A 27,038-nucleotide genomic window follows, 5' to 3' on the forward strand; every position below is an offset into this window, starting at 1 on the left:
TTATGTACAGAATATGTACAGTGTATCATTTGATGATTTCTGCAATGTATCTTTCGAGTTAGTCAGCTCATTAATATACATTTTTGTGGTTTTGTTTTCCAATTGTTTTTGTACAAATAAATCTTGCAGGAAAGTATGTTTAACCTGTTACTTACTTGAACCAGGAGACTCCTGTATTAAGCCTGTGGCAATGAGGAAATTCAGTAGTGGATTAATATTCAGATTGCTCTTTGTATGCATGTAAATAATCTTGCATGATAGTGTCAGAAGTACTCTCTTTTTTTCTCTCATTTTTATGACGGCTCTTTTTGGATATTCGATAGTAAAAAATAATTAGATTACTTTGTGGCAATTTGTTTATGTTTATACCTCACTGTTAGTTTACCAATGCTGTTTAAGAACTAAATCACCCATTGCTGGCATGTATCTTAAATTTTGGCTTGCCGTATAGAGGTTTGTGGATAAATAGATGTTCATGTGCATGGTATAGAAAAAAAAGAGAGATAAAAGAATGTGTTTTTATGTAACCATTTCAGATACGATATCTCTTCCTACTGGAGCCAAACCTGCAAGACTTCTTCCAGTCTTGCACGGTGTCTGGTTTCACCAACGGCAGTGTGGTGGCGACATACTATGTTTCCTTCACCCAGTCGGTCAATATTTCAAGCAGCTCCCTCACAGCTCTCCTTGTGAACACCCTTGAGACTGGTGTCATTCTTACTACAGGCATTGCCTCTCAAGGGAATATCAATGTAGATATTAACTCTGTGGAATTCACCAGTAAGTAGACATTTCACTGTTAAATTCTTCCGAGTATTGTACTACCGGTACTGCATTTACAGTGTACATGTAAATAGTTGGTATTTAATTCAATACTTCAGGCAGAAATATTTGAATTTTACTCAGTTAGGAAACATTAGAATTCAATTGCATTGTTTGGCTTTCATACATACCTGTATTTAACCTAAAGTTAAAATCAGACAAAGCCAATTGTTTTGAAAACCTGGAAGTGCATCCGTTATTCTTGTCAAAGAAATACTGTAATTTGATGATATTGTTTGACTTTTTCAGAAATTACCCAAGAGTGCACAAACACTTTCTGTTTCAATGGAGGAACATGTTCTTTGCAGAATGGATTGAAAGTCTGCCAGTGAGTATAAGCTCATTTTTATTCTTTTCATATAAAGTTACAGGGCAATTCCACGGTAACGGAAGGACACTCAGACAAGATTTTTGAACTTCAGGTTCATACTAAAAGAACTGTTTTATTAGTATAAGATGTGAAACAGTACAGATATAATACCTATACAAGTGCCTTTAATTCTCCCCCAAAAAATTGTCATTATAGTTAAGTAGTTTAAGAATGTGCATATTAATTATCTCGGTAACGGAAGGACATAAAAATGGACATGGTTTTTCCAGTTAATTAGTGTTTATCCAAACTTTGTGAAGTTGATGAAGCTTTCCACTTGACTGAAACACATTTTGTTCCCCATAGTTTAATACATACTAATAAAACATTTCTTTTAGTATGAACCTGAAGTTCAAAAATCTTGTCTGAGTGTCCTTCCGTTACCGTGGAATTGCCCTACATGTGTTTACCCATCTCCCTACTTGTATTCAGATTTTAAAGTGCACAGTGGACTTAAAGGTATAATACAAAGTTTTGGTATGGGGTCATGAATTTGGTTCAAATGTTCAGTGATCGTTGTCGCGGTTGAGTCTAAAGTTATGAAATTGTAAATAATAATCTCGTTATGTTGTATAGCTCCCTCTCAAGGTCAAGATATTAATAAAGCTATAAAACAATGTTTCTTGACTAAAATCGACCGATTAGCTATTCCCGTTTGGATTTTCATGGTCGCAGCTACCATTGTATGGCCATAGGCGCTATACACCAGTTTACAGTTGTATCAGTGCGCATGCGCAGACAGTTGACCTCGGGTCATTGGCCCTGAATTCAGGGCCAATAACCTCTGACCTCTGGTATTTATGCGTAAATTAAGATTGCGCCCATGCAAATAATGATGTGCGCGCACAACGCAGCGCGTAGGCAGTGATATCATCAAAATTTGCATGGGCGCAATCTTAATTTACGCATAAATACATGACCTCTAGGTCATTGGCTTTGTTTAAAATGGCGCACACAACTGTAAACTGGTGTATTTGAAAATTGTTTTAGGGGCTGAATTTTCTAGTGCTTAGAATCACTATCCAGCTAATTTTCAAAATTTCCCAAAACTTTGTATTACCTTTAAACCAAGTACATAGATCCCACAGACTTATTGTCCTTGTGCTTATGAACCAAAGACTAATGAGCTACACATAGTTTAGCAGCTTCTCTGATGTCCAGATAGTTCAGAAAAAAACTTCACCAGAATCATATTATCAACTAAGGGTCAGTAGGGCACTGATTCCCAATTGATACATGTTTGTTGACATACATGCTCAACTGTAGAGTTAATGCTAGGATGCCTTTCTGGCTCTGAGCAGATGATGCAGGTGATATACTGATTAAAGGCTCATTGAATATTGTTTGCTGAGAGCTATAAGGGCACTTCATGATCCTATACTACATTCAGCTACTGCCTACTTGCATCTAAACAACAATTATAGATATGTGTTTCATGCACAAGTGATACTACAGGTCACACAATCATGACTAAAACCTTGTATAATGCTTTGTTCATGAAGGTGCCCTAGTGGTTATGAGGGAGATACTTGTGAGAGGGCTCCTAGCACTCGGCCTCCTACTATAGCTACTACTCTGGAGGGGAGTACCATGGCAACGGAAAACATCACTGAGATGACCAACACCACAACATCATCCCAGACAAGTAAGTTATGAGGGGAGTGCATAATCATTGAGCTTGTGGGGGGATTAGAGGAATTAAGAATGACACACTACTGGATTTATTCAAAGGAGACACGATGGCTCAATGGTAGAGCAGTGGTCTTGTAACTGGGAGGTCCTGAGTTCAAAGCCCAGTTGATGCGTTAGTGCCCTTTGGTTAGGCATTAATCTTTATTACCAAGTCCCTCAAAGAGAACTTAAAGCTGTTAACCTCCTGGACATTTACTTACAAGCATACACATGCTTTGTTTTTGGTCAGGTGAAACAAACCAACTTACCAACCAACCAACCAATCAATCTTGATAGGAACCGTTTATGCATTTTTTGTCTTTATTTTTGCCGTTTAACTTCAGACTCCGCGAGCTCTCTCGCCTTCTTCAGCGTAGGGTCTGCTAACTGCGCTTTCCTAATATCATCAGGAGAAACTTCTGGGATAGGAGACATTACCTTCAGTGGAGTCTGTTTCCGTTTACTAACCTTAACCTGGGATCTCGTCTCAACTGCCATCCCTACCTCAGATAAATTCTTACCTTGATCATCATGGCCTGAAGTAGACGACCCCCAGTTCAGATTCGGAGCATTGGGTGGGAGAACATTTTGGATGTTCCCTAGAATCACATCAAACACTGGTGATTTCATACACAAAGCTACAACACAGCCTACATAAAAAGGACTGTCAACATGTACCTTAGCAGTAGGATACCAACGCACACTGCCATCGATGAGAATACACTGCCTGTGTTTTCCTGTCATCTGATCCTTGGCGGCTAGGCTCCTACGAATCACTACACAAGAACAACCTGTGTCTCTAAGAACTGAAACTGTTTGAGAATTAACAATTCCATCCTTAACTGGCATGAGTGCACGCAACTTACCTGTACAAGCCGCACACATTTCCAGTACTTTCTTCCTCCTCTGTTTCCTTGACGGTCTAGTCCGCTCCATCCCGGCGGCAGACATCGTGACAAACATCCCAACACTCTCGACCTGTGTTGTATCTTTGTCAACCCCTGAATCTTGGGAAGAAGAACATGTTGGACATTCAAAAGATAAGAGTCTGTTCACCTCATCAACTTTTTCATGATTTGTTTGAGACTTGTCCTTACCTGATGACTTCTTAGGATTATGGGATTTTAATCCCATAGCTACAAAACTTCCAACCTTTTGAGGTTTTGACTTAGAAGTTACTGTACAATTTCTTGCAAGATGACCCATTTGGTCACACAAATAACACGGCCCAATCGCCTTCCGATTGGTGGGCTTCTCACTGTGAAAGGGCTTTTCTCTGTGAAAAGCTTCACACTTTTTCTCTGACCTGTTGGATGTCATTACTTTGTTGTCCTGTCTTGGACCCTTGAAATGACCACCATGTGCTGAGATATAAATCAGAGCAGCGTCAGTCATCTCCCTAGTAGTCTTGAGCGTACGCTCTCTCAAATAGATAGCAAGCCCTGGACTCATCTGTTCAAGAAACTGCTGTCTAATAATCAAATCTTTCAACCCTTGATAAGATTTGTCTGTCTCCGTAAGATCCAACCATCTTTCGAAGTAGTGTTCTAACCTAGCAACAAATTGACCAGCATACTCTCCCGTCTCTGGCGTTGCTTTGTAGAACTTCTTCCGGAAGTCATCTGCTGACATCTGGTATCTGCGAAGGAGGGCGTCCTTAAGCTTGGAGTAATTCTCAGCTTCATCTGGTGCCAACCTACTGTAGACTTCCAACGCCTTTCCCTGTAGAAGTGCACCTAAATTAATGGCCCAACAATCTGTTTGCCATCTCTGACTACTAGCGTATCTCTCGAAACGCTCTAAATACGCATCCATGTTGTCTCTACTTTCATCAAAGTGAGGTAACTTTGGGATTCTTGTCAAACTATGGTGTTCGCGACTGGTATCTCCTGACTGAGATTCATTTCCCCTTTTGGCCTGTTCTAAGGATATCTGTTTATCTAAAATATTCCCCTCTAGTTGCTTCAAAGCAAATTCTTGTTTCTTATCTTCCCTTACAGCTGCTCTTTCATCACGTGCCTGTTGTTCTCTTTCTTTAATGAACTCCAACAAGGTCTCACCAACTAAACCTAGTTCCTTACCTAAGTTAATCAACTTTTCATCAATGACCTCCATACTGATAACCCAACCTAACAATAAAGCGGGACTATGGTATTGATAGGTGGTGAACCTATCTGGGTAACTAACCCCTTCCCAAATTCGCTCTAAATGCGCAAATTGCTAAATTGTCACTTACCAGAGAGAATCAAGAACACGTTCTGCCGATTTGAATACTTGCCACCGACTCCTGTTCTGTATTACAGAATCGCAAAATATTCCTAGTTCATATAAAGATAACAATGAGACACAAAAGTGAAAAGGTCAATAATGTACATGAGATAGTTAACGCTCTAAAATGTATGCGGTTTCCTTTTACATGTTTTATAATATACAATCAGTTCAAAACACTAAAAGAAAACCTAATATTCCTGCGAGAGGTCCCGGGTTCGACTCCCGGAAGAGCCCCCAAAATGTCACAACTGGGTAAACTCAGGTGACTTTAATTCGTGATCTAGTTAACTCTCTTATCGTCTCACAGGGAAATTTACACAATAAACAACGAATTCAAATTCTGTTAAAGTGTATCAAAGGATATCATCTTCTTCTTATCTTTATTACATTACTTCTTATCACAATAGAAATGCATATAAAGATATAAAATATATATTGAACCCAACCCTGAGGTTGTATTCTAAGCTGTCACAAAATCACACCTTTGTACAGAGTATCGTCACTGAAAATGGTCGTAAGTTTATCGTACGTCTGGAAATATAAATAAAATAACCCACTTTAGTGATGCAATCACTCAAGATGTGATAATAAAATATTGTTCATGGGAACAAAGAAACCATAGTTGTTACTGTTGCTGGAACTTGTCCCGTGTAACGAAGGGGTTGCTCCATCTGTAATGGCACCTTCATCTCTCCTTAGTCGTTACAGGTAGAGATCCACCCATTGTGGCATGAACTTGGATACCGGACTTGCTCTGTACGTCCTAGCCGGAACACCATCTAAAATTAACATTAACCCAGGCTATTAATAGTCTACGGAATAATACTAAATTATTCATCATCTACTTAATATCTTTTAACAAGACTATAACCATCATCAGGCAATACAATAACATGCATTACAGAAAAGGCTTCTATCATAATGATTTACATTGCATTACAAATATCCTTTCAACATCCAAAAGAGCCTGAATTACTGAGTGCAAATCCTGCGAACATGTACTTTCAGTTATTATTCAGAAATGAACAATATAATGTATAAAGAGTTACATTATTACTTTAGAGAAATGATTTGCAGTCTTCATTATTCATCCCTAATGCAAAGGTTCACTTGTGACCTTGACTTCTCAATGACAAATGAACACACCCAATGTATCATTATAAAAAGGAATACAAATATGGATTAAACTTGGATTAAACTTACAGTTTGACTGGTTGACTGAAATGCAGAAAATCGGGGCAGGCCTCAATGTCGGTTCTGGTGATCGTGACTCTCTATGGAAATTGGACTTGCAGCACAAAATGCTATGAAACAACTTTCATTTACCTCCAACCCATAGGTCCTATGAAACAACTTTCATCCACCTCCAACCCATAGGTCCTGCCTGTATGACTTGTGTGCAGATAGTGACACTACACTGCAACGTAAGGCAACCCACCCACTATAGCTATGCATCACCTGTTTGAGCTACAATGTATGTAGAGTGCAGTGGAGCCTAACTACGCAATGCATTCAACCCAATGCTGTAATCTACATAACAATTAAGCGGGTAGCATTGAGGGGAAAGGTTGAATCCTAACACCTACCTGCATATACTTTGCATATGTTCCTTTATTTCTTGACCAGACATGCATTTTGTAGAAAAATTGTACATATCACACTAAATTTTATATTTTCTTATTACCTTTTATCATTGAAACCTAGGTGTCATTGAGTCTCATGATGTAAATGCCATTAGCGTACAGTATGTTGATGAGATACTGAATTATTTAGTTCATAGCAATATTTCTTTTTTAGAATGCAATTGCATAATCTTCTGTAAGGGATTCTCGTAAGTGTATGGTTGTGCCTAAACATTGTGAGGTACATATTATTTATTTAATTGTATGTCATTTTGTTTTACTCCTTTCTTTTTGAATCAGATATCAATGAATGCCAAGATGGAAGTAACACATGTGATACAGCATCTCAGATATGCATTAATACAGTGGGAGGTTTCATGTGTCAATGCATGACCGGATTCGTACAAAATGGATCAATTTGTCAAGGTAACATACATGTGTTTTATTTCTATTATTTATTGCAAGAGTATTTTGTTGTGCAGTTTCCTCAATACAATAATAGAAGATTTTTCTTTTTAGGATAGTTTCAAACTATTTTGCTCAATCTCTGCACATATCCTTCTTTCAAAAAATTTGAGTTTGTTTGTCTTTTTTCTATTTTTATATACTCCTTGTTTTCCTAATAAATAAAGAAATTCACCATCCAGTGAAACGCTTTTTTATTACACTGTGCTTGAGCATTCAAGATGTTTTTAGAAATGTTTATAGGTGTTTTACTTGACTAACCAATTAAGAAGAAATTTTCCTCATTATTCTTTAATAATTATGGGAGAACTTAATAACTTCTACATGTTTTTGTTTCCTTTTAGACATCGATGAGTGTGCTGACAGCAGTTTATGTGGAACAAATGCAATGTGTATCAATTCTTTTGGCAGCTACATGTGTAGTTGTGTGAGTGGTTATGATGGAGATGGGATCACCTGTCTTGGTGAGTTTGATATGGAATTCAAGTCATTTACTTTCTCATTATGATATGATAATAATCTATGAAGAACAAAACTAACATGAACAGGATTCCTTGGGTCCTTGGAAATCCTTGGAAATTCTTGATTTTTCAAAGTTGTCCTGGAAAAACCCAAATGTGATTTTATGGCTGGAAACCTGTTTTATAAAGTAGCTGTTATTATTGAGGTAGCAGTCAAAATCAATAGTAGACACTTATAACAATAAACTATTATTTAGTATGGCTTTGATTTTATGTTTCCACCCCTCTAACAAACACCAGTGGTGATTTGATAAAGAAATCATATTTCTCAAATGTACACATTTTAATGGATGATTCCTTTATTACTTCAGTCATAAAAAGGTGATCCATTTGTATCTAGAGAAAATAAAGATAATAATAATAACATTCCTTTCTTGTATAGAACATATCACATTATCACGTCCCTATGCACTTCCAAAGTGCTCTGGAAATTATTACCCTAGCTTTAGCTCCGTCACCTGTTATCAGCGCACAGTGCATGTCAAGGAATATTTCTACTCGGTACCTATTTACCACACCTGGTCTGAGTGTGGCAAATGTAGATTAATGTCTTGCCAAAGGACATTAGTGCCGCGGCGGGACTCGAACCACAGACCTTGTGATCCGCAGTCCGGTGACATATGCACTCGACCACAACATTTTCATTTCAGTACTTATATTGCTTATTCAAGATTAGTTTTTCAATTGATCCCCACTTTCTTATTACATTCTAGCTTACCCATTGATAGATTAATACTTTTGTCATGTTTGCATAATGAATCTTGCAACAAATTGTAATGTTGTTTTGCCCTTTTCATTCTGTTCTATTCGAGATCTCTACACTTCAGATGGTGCTGGCTCATCATTAAGCAGTGTAACTACAGCTGTTCCTCTAGAAACTTCTACATTTTCTATGGCAAGTCAGGTCTTGACTACAGATAAGTCAGTCACCTCACAAATTCAAACCACCAATAACTTACCATTTGTAACATCAAACCCTGGGGAATATACCTCACAGATGAGTACTTCCACAGAGCTCTCAACTGGGACTGTTATTCTTTCGTCTACCACGATTGATGTAACTTCTGAGAATTCTGTAACTGACCCTGAATCAACTGTCCAATTTACTGAGGATACTACCACAAGTGTTCAAGGTTCAACCACAACAGTTGGTACAGGAGGTATCTCAGCAACTGCAACAACCACTCAGTCTTCTATGGAAATGAGTACTGGTGCAGATACGACAGAGATATCGACTTCTGATGTAACATCACAATCTCCTACTACTTCAGGATTCACAACCTCAGGTTTGAGAACTGGTGCAGAATCAACAGAGCCAGGGACAAGGACTACTGAGGAGGAATCAACTAAAGCAGGAACAACTGAAGGATTCACCTCAGATGTAACATCTACTGCTTTACCAACATCAGTGATCACCACCAATGGTCTGACTACCAAGGAGGAGACAACTGAATCAGGAACAACTGAAGGATTCACTTCAGATGTTACATCTACTGGGCCGTCAACTTCAGATATCACCACCAATGTTCTGACTACTGAGGGGGAAACAACTGAATCACAAACAACTGAGAGATTCACCTCAGATGTTACATCTACTGCTTCCTTAACATCAGATATCACCACAGACATTCCCTCAACTGGGCCGTCAACATCATACATGTATATCACCACCAATGGTCTAACTACTGAGAAGCACACAACTGAATCGGGAACAACTGAAAGATTCACTTCAGATGTTACATCAACTGGGCCGTCAACATCAGATATCACCACCAATAGTCTAACTACTGAGGCGGAGACAACTAACTCGGGAACAACAGAAGAATTCACCTCAGATGTTACATCTACTGCTCTACCAACATCAGATATCACAACCAATGGTCTATCTAATGAGGAGGAGACAACTGAATCAGGAACAACTGAAGGATTCACTTCAGATGTTACATCTACTGGGCCGTCAACTTCAGATATCACCACCAATGTTCTGACTACTGAGGGGGAAACAATTGAATCAGGAACAACTGAAGGATTCACTTCAGATGTTACATCTACTGGGCCGTCAACTTCAGATATCACCACCAATGTTCTGACTACTGAGGGGGAAACAACTGAATCACAAACAACTGAGAGATTCACCTCAGATGTTACATCTACTGCTTCCTTAACATCAGATATCACCACAGACATTCCCTCAACTGGGCCGTCAACATCATATATCACCACCAATGGTCTAACTACTGAGAAGCACACAACTGAATCGGGAACAACTGAAAGATTCACTTCAGATGTTACATCAACTGGGCCGTCAATTTCAGATATCACCACCAATGTTCTGACTACTGAGGGGGAAACAACTGAATCACAAACAACTGAGAGATTCACCTCAGATGTTACATCTACTGCTTCCTTAACATCAGATATCACCACAGACATTCCCTCAACTGGGCCGTCAACATCATATATCACCACCAATGTTCTGACTACTGAGAAGCACACAACTGAATCGGGAACAACTGAAGGATTCACTTCAGATGTTACATCTACTGGGCCGTCAACTTCAGATATCACCACCAATGGTCTAACTACTGAGAAGCACACAACTGAATCACAAACAACTGAGAGATTCACCTCAGATGTTACATCTACTGCTTCCTTAACATCAGATATCACCACAGACATTCCCTCAACTGGGCCGTCAACATCATATATCACCACCAATGGTCTAACTACTGAGAAGCACACAACTGAATCGGGAACAACTGAAAGATTCACTTCAGATGTTACATCAACTGGGCCGTCAATTTCAGATATCACCACCAATGTTCTGACTACTGAGGGGGAAACAACTGAATCACAAACAACTGAGAGATTCACCTCAGATGTTACATCTACTGCTTCCTTAACATCAGATATCACCACAGACATTCCCTCAACTGGGCCGTCAACATCATATATCACCACCAATGGTCTAACTACTGAGAAGCACACAACTGAATCGGGAACAACTGAAAGATTCACTTCAGATGTTACATCAACTGGGCCGTCAACATCAGATATCACCACCAATGGTCTAACTACTGAGAAGCACACAACTGAATCGGGAACAACTGAAGGATTCACTTCAGATGTTACATCTACTGGGCCGTCAACATCATATATCACCACCAATGGTCTAACTACTGAGAAGCACACAACTGAATCGGGAACAACTGAAGGATTCACTTCAGATGTTACATCAACTGGGCCGTCAACATCATATATCACCACCAATGGTCTAACTACTGAGAAGCACACAACTGAATCGGGAACAACTGAAGGATTCACTTCAGATGTTACATCTACTGGGCCGTCAACATCATATATCACCACCAATGGTCTAACTACTGAGAAGCACACAACTGAATCGGGAACAACTGAAGGATTCACTTCAGATGTTACATCAACTGGGCCGTCAACATCATATATCACCACCAATGGTCTAACTACTGAGAAGCACACAACTGAATCGGGAACAACTGAAGGATTCACTTCAGATGTTACATCTACTGGGCCGTCAACATCATATATCACCACCAATGGTCTAACTACTGAGAAGCACACAACTGAATCGGGAACAACTGAAGGATTCACTTCAGATGTTACATCAACTGGGCCGTCAACATCATATATCACCACCAATGGTCTAACTACTGAGAAGCACACAACTGAATCGGGAACAACTGAAAGATTCACTTCAGATGTTACATCAACTGGGCCGTCAACATCAGATATCACCACCAATGGTCTAACTACTGAGAAGCACACAACTGAATCGGGAACAACTGAAGGATTCACTTCAGATGTTACATCTACTGGGCCGTCAACATCATATATCACCACCAATGGTCTAACTACTGAGAAGCACACAACTGAATCGGGAACAACTGAAGGATTCACTTCAGATGTTACATCAACTGGGCCGTCAACATCAGATATCACCACCAATGGTCTAACTACTGAGAAGCACACAACTGAATCGGGAACAACTGAAGGATTCACTTCAGATGTTACATCAACTGGGCCGTCAACATCATATATCACCACCAATGGTCTAACTACTGAGAAGCACACAACTGAATCGGGAACAACTGAAGGATTCACTTCAGATGTTACATCTACTGGGCCGTCAACTTCAGATATCACCACCAATGGTCTAACTACTGAGAAGCACACAACTGAATCACAAACAACTGAGAGATTCACCTCAGATGTTACATCTACTGCTTCCTTAACATCAGATATCACCACAGACATTCCCTCAACTGGGCCGTCAACATCATATATCACCACTAATGGTCTAACTACTGAGAAGCACACAACTGAATCGGGAACAACAGAAAGATTCACTTCAGATGTTACATCAACTGGGCCGTCAACATCAGATATCACCACCAATAGTCTAACTACTGAGGCGGAGACAACTAACTCGGGAACAACAGAAGAATTCACCTCAGATGTTACATCTACTGCTCTACCAACATCAGATATCACAACCAATGGTCTATCTAATGAGGAGGAGACATCTGAATCAGGAACAACAGAAGATTTCACCTCAGATTTTACATCAACTCTGTCGTCAACATCAGATATCACTACTAATCGTCTGACTACTGAGGAGGAGAGGACTGAGGGAATAACCTCAGATATGACATCTACCGCTCTACCAACATCAGATATCATTACCAATGGTATGACTACGAAGGGGTAACAACAATCTCGCAAACATAGCGATTTTGTACTCTTATATATAAGAGCAGAAATTTGTAAAGAAATCATGATCAGTACAGGTCAAAAGTTGATATCTACTTTAGATAGGAGTATTTGTTTCCCATTTATAGAAAAGTATGGCATGATTGACAAAATTGAAGTAATCAGTGGGGTTGTTTTTGAGTGTGTATATTGTTGACTTGAGGTTCAATTGGTTTGAGAGTAAGTTAGCATCTGCTAAAGATATCAATATCACATTCAGTAGAATAAAAACAAAAAAATATTGAACACTTTGAAGTAATTATGAATTGATAAAAATTATGATAATTATAATATTGATGTTAACAACAATACAAAGTATTCATAATCAGTGTTTATGGGCATTAGTATTGATTTACAGAGAATTAAGAATAAGTCAACATCTTCTCTAGATTAACAAAAAAATAATGTGGGATTCAATGCTTTTTATATATCCATGTTGTCTTTGATATATTTTAAGAATCTAGATGTTTTGTCATATTAAGTAGTATCAAGAAAATTTTCCATTTGAAATGAATATACTTTTTTCAGTTATCTAACTTTGCGTTTATACCAGATGAAAATGAGTGTGCATTGGTATCATTAGTTGCTTCCAGGAGGGTAACAACACCACCCCTGCTCCAAAACCTTGATGGTGGTTAAGGTTCTGAATTGTTTCAAGATGTTGTAATTTTAGCCCATAGCTTATGGAACTAGTTGTTTTGTGTAATAAGCTTATGGGACTGAGACAATTCAGTAGTTAACAGGTTAAATCTCTTGCATTTAATTATCATCTTTTCTATGTGTTTATACGAGATGAGGATGAGTGTGCCCTTGGTATTAGTGGTTGCCCCCAGGGGTGTAACAATACCACCCCAGCTCAGAACCCAGATGGTTTCAGTTGCTACTGCTATGAAGGCTTCATCGCTGACCTGCAAGGCAACTGTGTCCGTAAGTCAATTCAATTCAATTCAATTCGCATTTATTTCATTCTCGATTAAAATCATATTGATACAAGTACCAAAGAGTTCGCTAAACTTCTGGCCATATGTTGCACAAAGAATCACAATTGATTACTAGTCACATTACTTTGAACCAGTCAGGCATCATAATAATCTTGATTTATGTTAATGACACAAACTTAATTCTAACAGAATAGAAGAAGAAAATGGACTGGAACACAGAATATCCAGCAGACAAAATAAATAATAGCACTCCAACAATTTCGATAGAAAATGAATGATTGCCAACCAAGTAAGGATGTGCAGTTCATTTATCCTTATTTTTACAATATTTAATTCTAGAAAAATCTTGTTTTCAGGGGTGCTCCTTCTCATGACCCCTCTTCAAGCTCAGTCACCCGTCTTTCAGGCTAATTAGGTGATAATGTATAATAAGATTGGTCTCCCGTTTCATTTTCAGCGGAAACAAGCTGCATAAGTACTGTATGTAGCAATGCAGACTGTGTTAATCTCAATGGAATGGAGATGTGTGTTTGCTACAATGGCTACAAATTCAACAGCTCCGACATCACATCTTGTATAGGTAAGCACTATTCTGTTATTACTATTCGTTACTTTGTATTGCCTGTGTCTTGGATAGAGATAATTGAACTCAATCACTCTGACCCTTGACCCTTGGGTCCCTCCCCCCAGTATAACTGATCGGGATGTACAGGTGAAGCCCTATACATGGGTCACTCTACTCTTGGCGAGGAGTGCAGTGGGTTCTGAACGTGCATCAGGATTACTTTCCTACACTTGAGATCTCTTTTTGACATTGTGTATGAGGAACATCAATCACATTGTTTTTCACTGTTTCCTAGTGTGCATCTACATGTATGAATCAGGGAGAGGGCTCATTTCACAGACAACACTAGCTCGGAGTCATCAATCCAAGCTGGGAGGTGTTTCACAAAGCCTTTTTTCAATGAAAAATGACAGAAGTCAGTGACAAATCTGCTGATAACCAATCAGAATCAAGCATTTCAGTAGCTTATAACAAAGCTGTCATTTATCACTGATGACAAGTTTTGTGAAATATCCCCCTGATTTCTAATCATGATCTGTGGATTGACATGAAGACACTTTACTAATTGAGCCAATTCCCTTTAAAATCTCAATTCAACTAAATTACCATTCTCCTTCCTTTCTAGATATTGATGAGTGCACTGATGTAGAATACAGCAACATGTGCAATCAGGACTGTACCAATACCATCGGAGGGTACAACTGCTCTTGTTTTGAGGGGTATTCCCTTATGACTGATGGCCGCACATGCAATGGTAAGATTTGCAAATCATTGACCTTTGACCTTGTAAACTATGACAGGCATACATTCGTAAGAATTATGCGTAAAGAGATGCGTAATAAAGAATACAGTTTTTTGTATACCTTGTACATTCATGTCACGTACATCATTGAGGTTCTGTATCATACCCTTAATCCATTTCCATGAAGTACCGAAGCTGTGACATCATAAACATCTATTCTTAGAATTTCTCAATTTTTTCATTTTCCGAAAGAGCATAATAAATAATGTCCAAATGTGGAAAACCAGTTAAAAAGGTTAAGTATTGGCTGAGATATCACCATCTGAATGAATAGATTTCCTATAGGAAACTGTGTTATATTGCTCTGGTTCATAAAGTTTTGAGCCAGAGCATATAACACTGAGCAGGAACAGGATGACTCCTGGGACCCGCTTCACAAAGCCTTTTTCCAATGACAAATGACTAAATTCAATGACAAATCTGCTGATAACCAATCAGATGAAAGGATTTTACTAGCTTATAATCAAAACTGTAATTTTTCACTGATGCCAAGTTTTGTGAAATGGGGCCCTGTACTAAAGCCTACGGGAAGAAAAGAAATCAGGAATCAATGGGTTAATATAAGCTCTGAGTTCAAGATTTTGAAGATAAACAGAAGTGTGTACCTTTAAAGTTTGAGTCATCAAACAGAATAGATTTTCCTACCTGCATATACTTTGTATATGTTCCTTTATTTCTTGACCAGACATGCATTTTGTAGAAAAATTGTACATATCACACTAAATTTTATATTTTCTTATTACCTTTTATCATTGAAACCTAGGTGTCATTGAGTCTCGTGATGTAAATGCCATTAGCGTACAGTATGTTGATGAGATACTGAATTATTTAGTTCATAGCAATATTTCTTTTTTAGAATGCAATTGCATAATCTTCTGTAAGAGATTCTCGTAAGTGTATGGTTGTGCCTAAACATTGTGAGGTACATATTATTTATTTAATTGTATGTCATTTTGTTTTACTCCTTTCTTTTTGAATCAGATATCAATGAATGCCTAGATGAAAGTAACACATGTGATACAGCATCTCAGATATGCATTAATACAGTGGGAGGTTTCATGTGTCAATGCATGACCGGATTCGTACAAAATGGATCAATTTGTCAAGGTAACATACATGTGTTTTATTTCTATTATTTATTTGCAAGAGTATTTTGTTGTGCAGTTTCCTCAATACAATAATAGAAGATTTTTCTTTTTAGGATAGTTTCAAACTATTTTGCTCAATCTCTGCACATATCCTTCTTTCAAAAAATTTGAGTTTGTTTGTCTTTTTTCTATTTTTATATACTCCTTGTTTTCCTAATAAATAAAGAAATTCACAATCCAGTGAAACGCTTTTTTATTACACTGTGCTTGAGCATTCAAGATGTTTTTAGAAATGTTTATAGGTGTTTTACTTGACTAACCAATTAAGAAGAAATTTTCCTCATTATTCTTTAATAATTATGGGAGAACTTAATAACTTCTACATGTTTTTGTTTCCTTTTAGACATCGATGAGTGTGCTGACAGCAGTTTATGTGGAACAAATGCAATGTGTATCAATTCTTTTGGCAGCTACATGTGTAGTTGTGTGAGTGGTTATGATGGAGATGGGATCACCTGTCTTGGTGAGTTTGATATGGAATTCAAGTCATTTACTTTCTCATTATGATATGATAATAATCTATGAAGAACAAAACTAACATGAACAGGATTCCTTGGGTCCTTGGAAATCCTTGGAAATTCTTGATTTTTCAAAGTTGTCCTGGAGAAACCCAAATGTGATTTTATGGCTGGAAACCTGTTTTATAAAGTAGCTGTTATTATTGAGGTAGCAGTCAAAATCAATAGTAGACACTTATAACAATAAACTATTATTTAGTATGGCTTTGATTTTATGTTTCCACCCCTCTAACAAACACCTGTGGTGATTTGATAAAGAAATCATATTTCTCAAATGTACACATTTTAATGGATGATTCCTTTATTACTTCAGTCATAAAAAGGTGATCCATTTGTATCTAGAGAAAATAAAGATAATAATAATAACATTCCTTTCTTGTATAGAACATATCACATTATCACGTCCCTATGCACTTCCAAAGTGCTCTGGAAATTATTACCCTAGCTTTAGCTCCGTCACCTGTTATCAGCGCACAGTGCATGTCAAGGAATATTTCTACTCGGTACCTATTTACCACACCTGGTCTGAGTGTGGCAAATGTAGATTAATGTCTTGCCAAAGGACATTAGTGCCGCGGCGGGACTCGAACCACAGACCTTGTGATCCGCAGTCCGGTGACATATGCACTCGACCACAACATTTTCATTTCAGTACTTATATTGCTTATTCAAGATTAGTTTTTCAATTGATCCCCACTTTCTTATTACATTCTAGCTTACCCATTGATGGATTAATACTTTTGTCATGTTTGCATAATGAATCTTGCAACAAATTGTAATGTTGTTTTGCCCTTTTCATTCTGTTCTATTTGAGATCTCTACACTTCAGATGGTGCTGGCTCATCATTAAGCAGTGTAACTACAGCTGTTCCTCTAGAAACTTCTACATTTTCTATGGCAAGTCAGGTCTTGACTACAGATAAGTCAGTCACCTCACAAATTCAAACCACCAATAACTTACCATTTGTAACATCAACCCCTGGGGAATATACCTCACAGATGAGTACTTCCACAGAGCTCTCAACTGGGACTGTTATTCTTTCGTCTACCACGATTGATGTAACTTCTGAGAATTCTGTAACTGACCCTGAATCAACTGTCCAATTTACTGAGGATACTACCACAAGTGTTCAAGGTTCAACCACAACAGTTGGTACAGGAGGTATCTCAGCAACTGCAACAACCACTCAGTCTTCTATGGAAATGAGTACTGGTGCAGATACGACAGAGATATCGACTTCTGATGTAACATCACAATCTCCTACTACTTCAGGATTCACAACCTCAGGTTTGAGAACTGGTGCAGAATCAACAGAGCCAGGGACAAGGACTACTGAGGAGGAATCAACTAAAGCAGGAACAACTGAAGGATTCACCTCAGATGTAACATCTACTGCTTTACCAACATCAGTGATCACCACCAATGGTCTGACTACCGAGGAGGAGACAACTGAATCAGGAACAACTGAAGGATTCACTTCAGATGTTACATCTACTGGGCCGTCAACTTCAGATATCACCACCAATGTTCTGACTACTGAGGGGGAAACAACTGAATCACAAACAACTGAGAGATTCACCTCAGATGTTACATCTACTGCTTCCTTAACATCAGATATCACCACAGACATTCCCTCAACTGGGCCGTCAACATCATACATGTATATCACCACCAATGGTCTAACTACTGAGAAGCACACAACTGAATCGGGAACAACTGAAAGATTCACTTCAGATGTTACATCAACTGGGCCGTCAACATCAGATATCACCACCAATAGTCTAACTACTGAGGCGGAGACAACTAACTCGGGAACAACAGAAGAATTCACCTCAGATGTTACATCTACTGCTCTACCAACATCAGATATCACAACCAATGGTCTATCTAATGAGGAGGAGACAACTGAATCAGGATCAACTGAAGGATTCACTTCAGATGTTACATCTACTGGGCCGTCAACTTCAGATATCACCACCAATGTTCTGACTACTGAGGGGGAAACAATTGAATCAGGAACAACTGAAGGATTCACTTCAGATGTTACATCTACTGGGCCGTCAACTTCAGATATCACCACCAATGTTCTGACTACTGAGGGGGAAACAACTGAATCACAAACAACTGAGAGATTCACCTCAGATGTTACATCTACTGCTTCCTTAACATCAGATATCACCACAGACATTCCCTCAACTGGGCCGTCAACATCATATATCACCACCAATGGTCTAACTACTGAGAAGCACACAACTGAATCGGGAACAACTGAAAGATTCACTTCAGATGTTACATCAACTGGGCCGTCAATTTCAGATATCACCACCAATGTTCTGACTACTGAGGGGGAAACAACTGAATCACAAACAACTGAGAGATTCACCTCAGATGTTACATCTACTGCTTCCTTAACATCAGATATCACCACAGACATTCCCTCAACTGGGCCGTCAACATCATATATCACCACCAATGTTCTGACTACTGAGAAGCACACAACTGAATCGGGAACAACTGAAGGATTCACTTCAGATGTTACATCTACTGGGCCGTCAACTTCAGATATCACCACCAATGGTCTAACTACTGAGAAGCACACAACTGAATCACAAACAACTGAGAGATTCACCTCAGATGTTACATCTACTGCTTCCTTAACATCAGATATCACCACAGACATTCCCTCAACTGGGCCGTCAACATCATATATCACCACCAATGGTCTAACTACTGAGAAGCACACAACTGAATCGGGAACAACTGAAAGATTCACTTCAGATGTTACATCAACTGGGCCGTCAACATCATATATCACCACCAATGGTCTAACTACTGAGAAGCACACAACTGAATCGGGAACAACTGAAAGATTCACTTCAGATGTTACATCAACTGGGCCGTCAACATCAGATATCACCACCAATGGTCTAACTACTGAGAAGCACACAACTGAATCGGGAACAACTGAAGGATTCACTTCAGATGTTACATCTACTGGGCCGTCAACATCATATATCACCACCAATGGTCTAACTACTGAGAAGCACACAACTGAATCGGGAACAACTGAAGGATTCACTTCAGATGTTACATCAACTGGGCCGTCAACATCATATATCACCACCAATGGTCTAACTACTGAGAAGCACACAACTGAATCGGGAACAACTGAAAGATTCACTTCAGATGTTACATCAACTGGGCCGTCAACATCAGATATCACCACCAATGGTCTAACTACTGAGAAGCACACAACTGAATCGGGAACAACTGAAGGATTCACTTCAGATGTTACATCTACTGGGCCGTCAACATCATATATCACCACCAATGGTAAGATAAGATAAGATAAGATTTTATTCTTCTTTCTTTCAAATGACATACAGAGCATAACATTGGATCATAACACATTTACAAAGCAAAATAACAAATTATGATAATGATAAAAAACATAGCTAACTAAAAGAAAGACGAGGAGACCCTGGTAAAAGCAGAGCTTGTAATTATTAGGGTCCCCTCTGAGCCGGATAAAACATGATGAATAGATATTTGTGACTACCTAAGAATACAATAGGGAAAAGGGGGTATAACAAAACAAGAAGTGTACACACACAACAACAACAACAACAAAAAGAGAGACTAGACTAGACAAGACGGGAGTAAAGAGAAAATATGAGAAATAATAGAAGAATACAGCACATCGACAATAGGCACAGCACACAACGGGCACAAGACAACAGGGGGAGGGAATAAGAGGTTGACAATCTGAAAATATTCAGTTAGACACATATTAATATCAAGAAGAAAATTTACATTTATAGTAATACATAATATATCTTGGCACCATAATAACTACAAAAATGAACTACTCTATGAGTCACAGTATTTATCGAGAAGATAAACCTTAAGTTTACACTTAAATGAAGAGATACTAACAGATTGCTTAACGCTAGAGCCTAGAGAGTTCCAAAATTTAGGTCCAGTAAAAACCAAAGTATTAAAAGTTAACTTTGTCCTTACTTGGGGTAAGTGAAACGCAGAGGCATTTCGTGTAGAATGGTCATGAACTTGACTATTTTTCTTAAAAATGCTGACTAGAGCCTGTGGAAGGACACCAGAATCGAAGTTGTACATTAAAGAACCCAGTTGAAGGTGATAAATATCTTGCACCTTTAAAATTCTATGCGTATAAAAAAGCGGATTAGTGTGCGTACGAAAGCTAACGTTACAAATAATTCTTAAGACCCTCTTTTGAATCAAATATAACTTTTCAAGGTTAGTTTCAAGAGAGTTACCCCAAGCAAGAACACCATAATTAAGATAGGGGAGGATTAATGTTGAGTACATTAATAAAAGGATGCCTTTAGGTAAAATTGATTTCAATTTATGAATTACGCCACTGTTTCTTGACAATGTCTTATAGAGATGATTTACATGAATTTTCCAACTCATTTGCTCATCAATGTGCAAACCAAGGAATTTTGTTGATGATACCCTATCTATCAATACATTATTAAATGATACATCTCCTGGAAGCACTTTGATTGTATTACTAAAAAACATATAATTTGTCTTTTGCAGATTTAAAGACAATTTATTTGCTTGAATCCACAAAGTAACTTTACTTAGTTCGAAATTAACCGTTTCTAACAGAGTTTGTGAATTTTTGTGTGAATAGTACAAGCTGGAATCATCAGCAAATAAAATGAATGACAAAATATCAGATGAGAAATGAAAGTCATTAATATATACAATAAACAAGAGCGGACCAAGGAGAGATCCCTGAGGAACGCCGCATGTGACATTCTGTAACCCTGAATCAAAACCGTTTAAAGAAACAAATTGTTTCCTGTCAGCTAAGTAGCTCTTAAACCAGTCCAGAGCTGTGCCCCTGACACCATAATGCGATAATTTCCCTAGCAAAATTTCATGATCTGTAGTATCAAATGCCTTGGAATAATCAAGGAATATACCGATTGTGTGCATCTTTTTGTCTATTGCTTGTGAAATCTTATCTATAAAGTGCAGCAAGGCATGAGAGGTAGTATGTTTCTCTCGGAACCCAAACTGAAAATTTGAGAATATTTTACTTTTGTTGAAAAATTCTAAAGTTCTAACATAAATCACTTTCTCAAGGATCTTTGAGAAGGAGGTTAGAAGTGAAATAGGACGGTAATTTGAAAAAGATTGAGGATCACCCTTTTTAAAAACGGGTACGACTTTTGCAATTTTCATGTTTTCGGGGACTATTCCATTTAACATTGATGAATTAAAAACATGAATAAGGGGTTGAATAATCGCTAAGATAACCTGTTTAATTATGTCATTATTGACACCATCGTAACCAGGACTTTTCCCAGCCTTAAGCGAATTCACAATAGTAAGCAACTCTTCCCTAACTAATGGGAAAAGGAATAAGCTTTTCTTGTTAGATTCTTTCAGGAAATCGTTAAAAGATTTTTGACAGGAAGGGACCGCCCGTGACAGATTAGGACCAATACTGCAAAAATAATCATTGAATTTTTCCACAATAATATTCTTATCTTCCACTAAACGACCATCAATTTCAAAATTCTTTACATCAGAATTTTTTTTCTTTGACTTGAACACATTTCTTATCACTTTCCAAGTTCCTTTGATATCGTTTGAAGTTGCTTGAAACTGAGCAAAATAATATGTTTTCTTTGCTGCACGCAAGACTGAAGTAAGGGTGTTTTTATAATCAACATATCGTTTACGTGATGATTCTCTTCCACTAACTTTATAAGAATAATACAACTTATTCTTCTTATTGATAGACTTCAACAAGGAAGCACTGACCCATGGCATGCGTGGAATTTTCTTACGATTTCTAGTATTACATTTGGAAATCGGAACAATTTTATCATAGAGTAGCAAAAACTTATTAAAGAAATTGTTGAATGAAATATTAACATCCTTTTCAAGTAAAACTGCACTCCAGTCAGTGGCCGTTAGTGCTTCTCGAAACTTCTCAATGTTAGTAGGATTGTTTTTACGAATATATTTACATTCATGTTTATGAGCAGTATTACGAAAATTCACTCTAGTGAAGATAGGGAAATGATCTGAAAGATCTGATATTATAATACCTGAAGGTGGAAAAGGTTGCAAATTACAAAATATGTTATCAATAAGGGTAGATGAACTATCAGTTACCCTTGTGGGTTTTGTAATTAATGGCATTAAAGAAAATGACAACATCATATTCAAAAAAGCATTATAATGGTCATTTTCATCACATTGAAGAAGGTTTATATTATAATCTCCCATTAAAAATATTGACTTATTGACAAATAGTGGGTTCAACAATATACTCTGCAATTCATTCACAGTAAGATCTATATTACTCTGGGGAGGTCTGTATATAACTCCAAAGATAACATTCTTTTTGCCTGGAATAAAACACTCTACAAAAATAGACTCCAACTGATCAGTCATCACATTTAAGTCATGCCTTACTTGGAAATCCATACCAACTGGAATGTATAAAGCAACACCACCGCCTCTTTTATCACGTCTGTGATTAGACACCAAACTATATCCAGAAATAGAATATAAATTAACATCACTCTCACTCGAAAACCAAGTCTCCGAGACCCCAATTATTGTAGAGCTATCATTGAGGTTTCTGATAAGAAACTACTGAGAAGCACACAACTGAATCGGGAACAACTGAAGGATTCACTTCAGATGTTACATCAACTGGGCCGTCAACATCAGATATCACCACCAATGGTCTAACTACTGAGAAGCACACAACTGAATCGGGAACAACTGAAGGATTCACTTCAGATGTTACATCAACTGGGCCGTCAACATCATATATCACCACCAATGGTCTAACTACTGAGAAGCACACAACTGAATCGGGAACAACTGAAGGATTCACTTCAGATGTTACATCTACTGGGCCGTCAACTTCAGATATCACCACCAATGGTCTAACTACTGAGAAGCACACAACTGAATCACAAACAACTGAGAGATTCACCTCAGATGTTACATCTACTGCTTCCTTAACATCAGATATCACCACAGACATTCCCTCAACTGGGCCGTCAACATCATATATCACCACTAATGGTCTAACTACTGAGAAGCACACAACTGAATCGGGAACAACAGAAAGATTCACTTCAGATGTTACATCAACTGGGCCGTCAACATCAGATATCACCACCAATAGTCTAACTACTGAGGCGGAGACAACTAACTCGGGAACAACAGAAGAATTCACCTCAGATGTTACATCTACTGCTCTACCAACATCAGATATCACAACCAATGGTCTATCTAATGAGGAGGAGACATCTGAATCAGGAACAACAGAAGATTTCACCTCAGATTTTACATCAACTCTGTCGTCAACATCAGATATCACTACTAATCGTCTGACTACTGAGGAGGAGAGGACTGAGGGAATAACCTCAGATATGACATCTACCGCTCTACCAACATCAGATATCATTACCAATGGTATGACTACGAAGGGGAAACAACAATCTCGCAAACATAGCGATTTTGTACTCTTATATATAAGAGCAGAAATTTGTAAAGAAATCATGATCAGTACAGGTCAAAAGTTGATATCTACTTTAGATAGGAGTATTTGTTTCCCATTTATAGAAAAGTATGGCATGATTGACAAAATTGAAGTAATCAGTGGGGTTGTTTTTGAGTGTGTATATTGTTGACTTGAGGTTCAATTGGTTTGAGAGTAAGTTAGCATCTGCTAAAGATATCAATATCACATTCAGTAGAATAAAAACAAAAAAATATTGAACACTTTGAAGTAATTATGAATTGATAAAAATTATGATAATTATAATATTGATGTTAACAACAATACAAAGTATTCATAATCAGTGTTTATGGGCATTAGTATTGATTTACAGAGAATTAAGAATAAGTCAACATCTTCTCTAGATTAACAAAAAAATAATGTGGGATTCAATGCTTTTTATATATTCATGTTGTCTTTGATATATTTTAAGAATCTAGATGTTTTGTCATATTAAGTAGTATCAAGAAAATTTTCCATTTGAAATGAATATACTTTTTTCAGTTATCTAACTTTGCGTTTATACCAGATGAAAATGAGTGTGCATTGGTATCATTAGTTGCTTCCAGGAGGGTAACAACACCACCCCTGCTCCAAAACCTTGATGGTGGTTAAGGTTCTGAATTGTTTCAAGATGTTGTAATTTTAGCCCATAGCTTATGGAACTAGTTGTTTTGTGTAATAAGCTTATGGGACTGAGACAATTCAGTAGTTAACAGGTTAAATCTCTTGCATTTAATTATCATCTTTTCTATGTGTTTATACGAGATGAGGATGAGTGTGCCCTTGGTATTAGTGGTTGCCCCCAGGGGTGTAACAATACCACCCCAGCTCAGAACCCAGATGGTTTCAGTTGCTACTGCTATGAAGGCTTCATCGCTGACCTGCAAGGCAACTGTGTCCGTAAGTCAATTCAATTCAATTCAATTCGCATTTATTTCATTCTCGATTAAAAATCATATTGATACAAGTACCAAAGAGTTCGCTAAACTTCTGGCCATATGTTGCACAAAGAATCACAATTGATTACTAGTCACATTACTTTGAACCAGTCAGGCATCATAATAATCTTGATTTATGTTAATGACACAAACTTAATTCTAACAGAATAGAAGAAGAAAATGGACTGGAACACAGAATATCCAGCAGACAAAATAAATAATAGCACTCCAACAATTTCGATAGAAAATGAATGATTGCCAACCAAGTAAGGATGTGCAGTTCATTTATCCTTGTTTTTACAATATTTAATTCTAGAAAAATCTTGTTTTCAGGGGTGCTCCTTCTCATGACCCCTCTTCAAGCTCAGTCACCTGTCTTTCAGGCTAATTAGGTGATAATGTATAATAAGATTGGTCTCCCGTTTCATTTTCAGCGGAAACAAGCTGCATAAGTACTGTATGTAGCAATGCAGACTGTGTTAATCTCAATGGAATGGAGATGTGTGTTTGCTACAATGGCTACAAATTCAACAGCTCCGACATCACATCTTGTATAGGTAAGCACTATTCCGTTATTACTAATCGTTACTTTGTATTGCCTGTGTCTTGGATAGAGATAATTGAACTTAATCACTCTGACCCTTGACCCTTGGGTCCCCCCCCCCCCAGTATAACTGATGGGGATGTACAGGTGAAGCCCTATACATGGGTCACTCTACTCTTGGCGAGGAGTGCAGTGGGTTCTGAACGTGCATCAGGATTACTTTACTTTTTGACATCGTGTATGAGAGACATCAATCACATTGTTTTACATTGTTTCCTAGTGTGCATCTACATGTATGAATCAGGGAAAGGGCTCATTTCACAGACAACACTAGCTCGGAGTCATCAATCCAAGCTGGGGGGTGTTTCACAAAGCCTTTTTTCAATGAAAAATGACAGAAGTCAGTGACAAATCTGTTGATAACCAATCAGAATCAAGCATTTCAGTAGCTTATAACAAAGCTGTCATTTATTACTGATGACAAGTTTTGTGAAACACCCCCCTGATTTCTAATCATGATCTGTGGATTGACATGAAGACACTTTACTAATTGAGCCAATTCCCTTTAAAATCTCAATTCAACTAAATTACCATTCTCCTTCCTTTCTAGATATTGATGAGTGCACTGATGTAGAATACAGCAACATGTGCAATCAGGACTGTACCAATACCATCGGAGGGTACAACTGCTCTTGTTTTGAGGGGTATTCCCTTATGACTGATGGCCGCACATGCAATGGTAAGATTTGCAAATCATTGACCTTTGACCTTGTAAACTATGACAGGCATACATTCGTAAGAATTATGCGTAAAGAGATGCGTAATAAAGAATACAGTTTTTTGTATACCTTGTACATTCATGTCACGTACATCATTGAGGTTCTGTATCCAGGGGCGTACGCAGGGGGGGTGTTTTGGGGGTTCAAACCCCCCCCCCCCCCTTTGGTATTTTAATGTATGTAAACCCCCCTAAAAAAACCTAAAACCCCCCCCTTTGGCTTTTTTTTTTTTTTTTTTTTTTTTTAAAAAAAAAAAAAAAAAAAAAAAAAAAAATTATACCCACGGCTAACCTAAATAAGGTGACCTTACCCCCCCCATACGTAAAAAAATGTCAAATTTTGAAATTTTGAGACCAAAAAAAAAAAAAAAAAAAGTGTCCGCTTACCCCCCCCCCCCCCCCCACTGAGCGACTTTTCTGCCGGCTGAGTCGTTGCGATTTTTTTGGGGCCTCCAAAAAAAAAAAAAAAAAAAGTGTCCGCTTACCCCCCCCCCCCCCCCCCCCCCCCCCCCCCCCACTGAGCGACTTTTCTGCCGGCTGAGTCGTTGCGATTTTTTTGGGGCCTCCAAAAAAAAAAAAAAAAAGTGTCCGCTTACCCCCCCCCCCCCCCCCCCCCCCCCCCCCCCCCCCCACTGAGCGACTTTTCGGCCGGCGCGATTTTCAAATTTTCGGGAGCAAAATATTTTAA

The 27,038-nt window shown here is 38.1% G+C and overlaps 1 protein-coding gene across 1 annotated transcript in view; it reads left to right on the plus strand.

Annotated features, from left to right (window-relative positions):
• Positions 1-27,038, plus strand: part of LOC100888627 — a 201,883-nt gene that overhangs the window by 75,493 nt on the left and 99,352 nt on the right. The window contains exons 41-55 of the mRNA XM_030997330.1: positions 537-780; positions 1,072-1,150; positions 2,695-2,837; positions 7,057-7,182; positions 7,566-7,685; positions 13,323-13,457; positions 13,929-14,051; positions 14,662-14,790; positions 15,820-15,945; positions 16,330-16,449; positions 17,319-19,800; positions 23,326-24,002; positions 24,856-24,990; positions 25,463-25,585; positions 26,183-26,311. Of these exons, the coding sequence (XP_030853190.1) occupies positions 537-780; positions 1,072-1,150; positions 2,695-2,837; positions 7,057-7,182; positions 7,566-7,685; positions 13,323-13,457; positions 13,929-14,051; positions 14,662-14,790; positions 15,820-15,945; positions 16,330-16,449; positions 17,319-19,800; positions 23,326-24,002; positions 24,856-24,990; positions 25,463-25,585; positions 26,183-26,311 (4,891 nt within the window). The remainder of the gene's footprint in view (positions 1-536; positions 781-1,071; positions 1,151-2,694; positions 2,838-7,056; positions 7,183-7,565; positions 7,686-13,322; positions 13,458-13,928; positions 14,052-14,661; positions 14,791-15,819; positions 15,946-16,329; positions 16,450-17,318; positions 19,801-23,325; positions 24,003-24,855; positions 24,991-25,462; positions 25,586-26,182; positions 26,312-27,038) is intronic.

Source organism: Strongylocentrotus purpuratus, unplaced genomic scaffold (assembly GCF_000002235.5).
Source record: "Strongylocentrotus purpuratus isolate Spur 01 unplaced genomic scaffold, Spur_5.0 spur5_scaffold_4, whole genome shotgun sequence".
In the NCBI taxonomy this organism is placed as follows: Eukaryota; Metazoa; Echinodermata; class Echinoidea; order Camarodonta; family Strongylocentrotidae; genus Strongylocentrotus; species Strongylocentrotus purpuratus.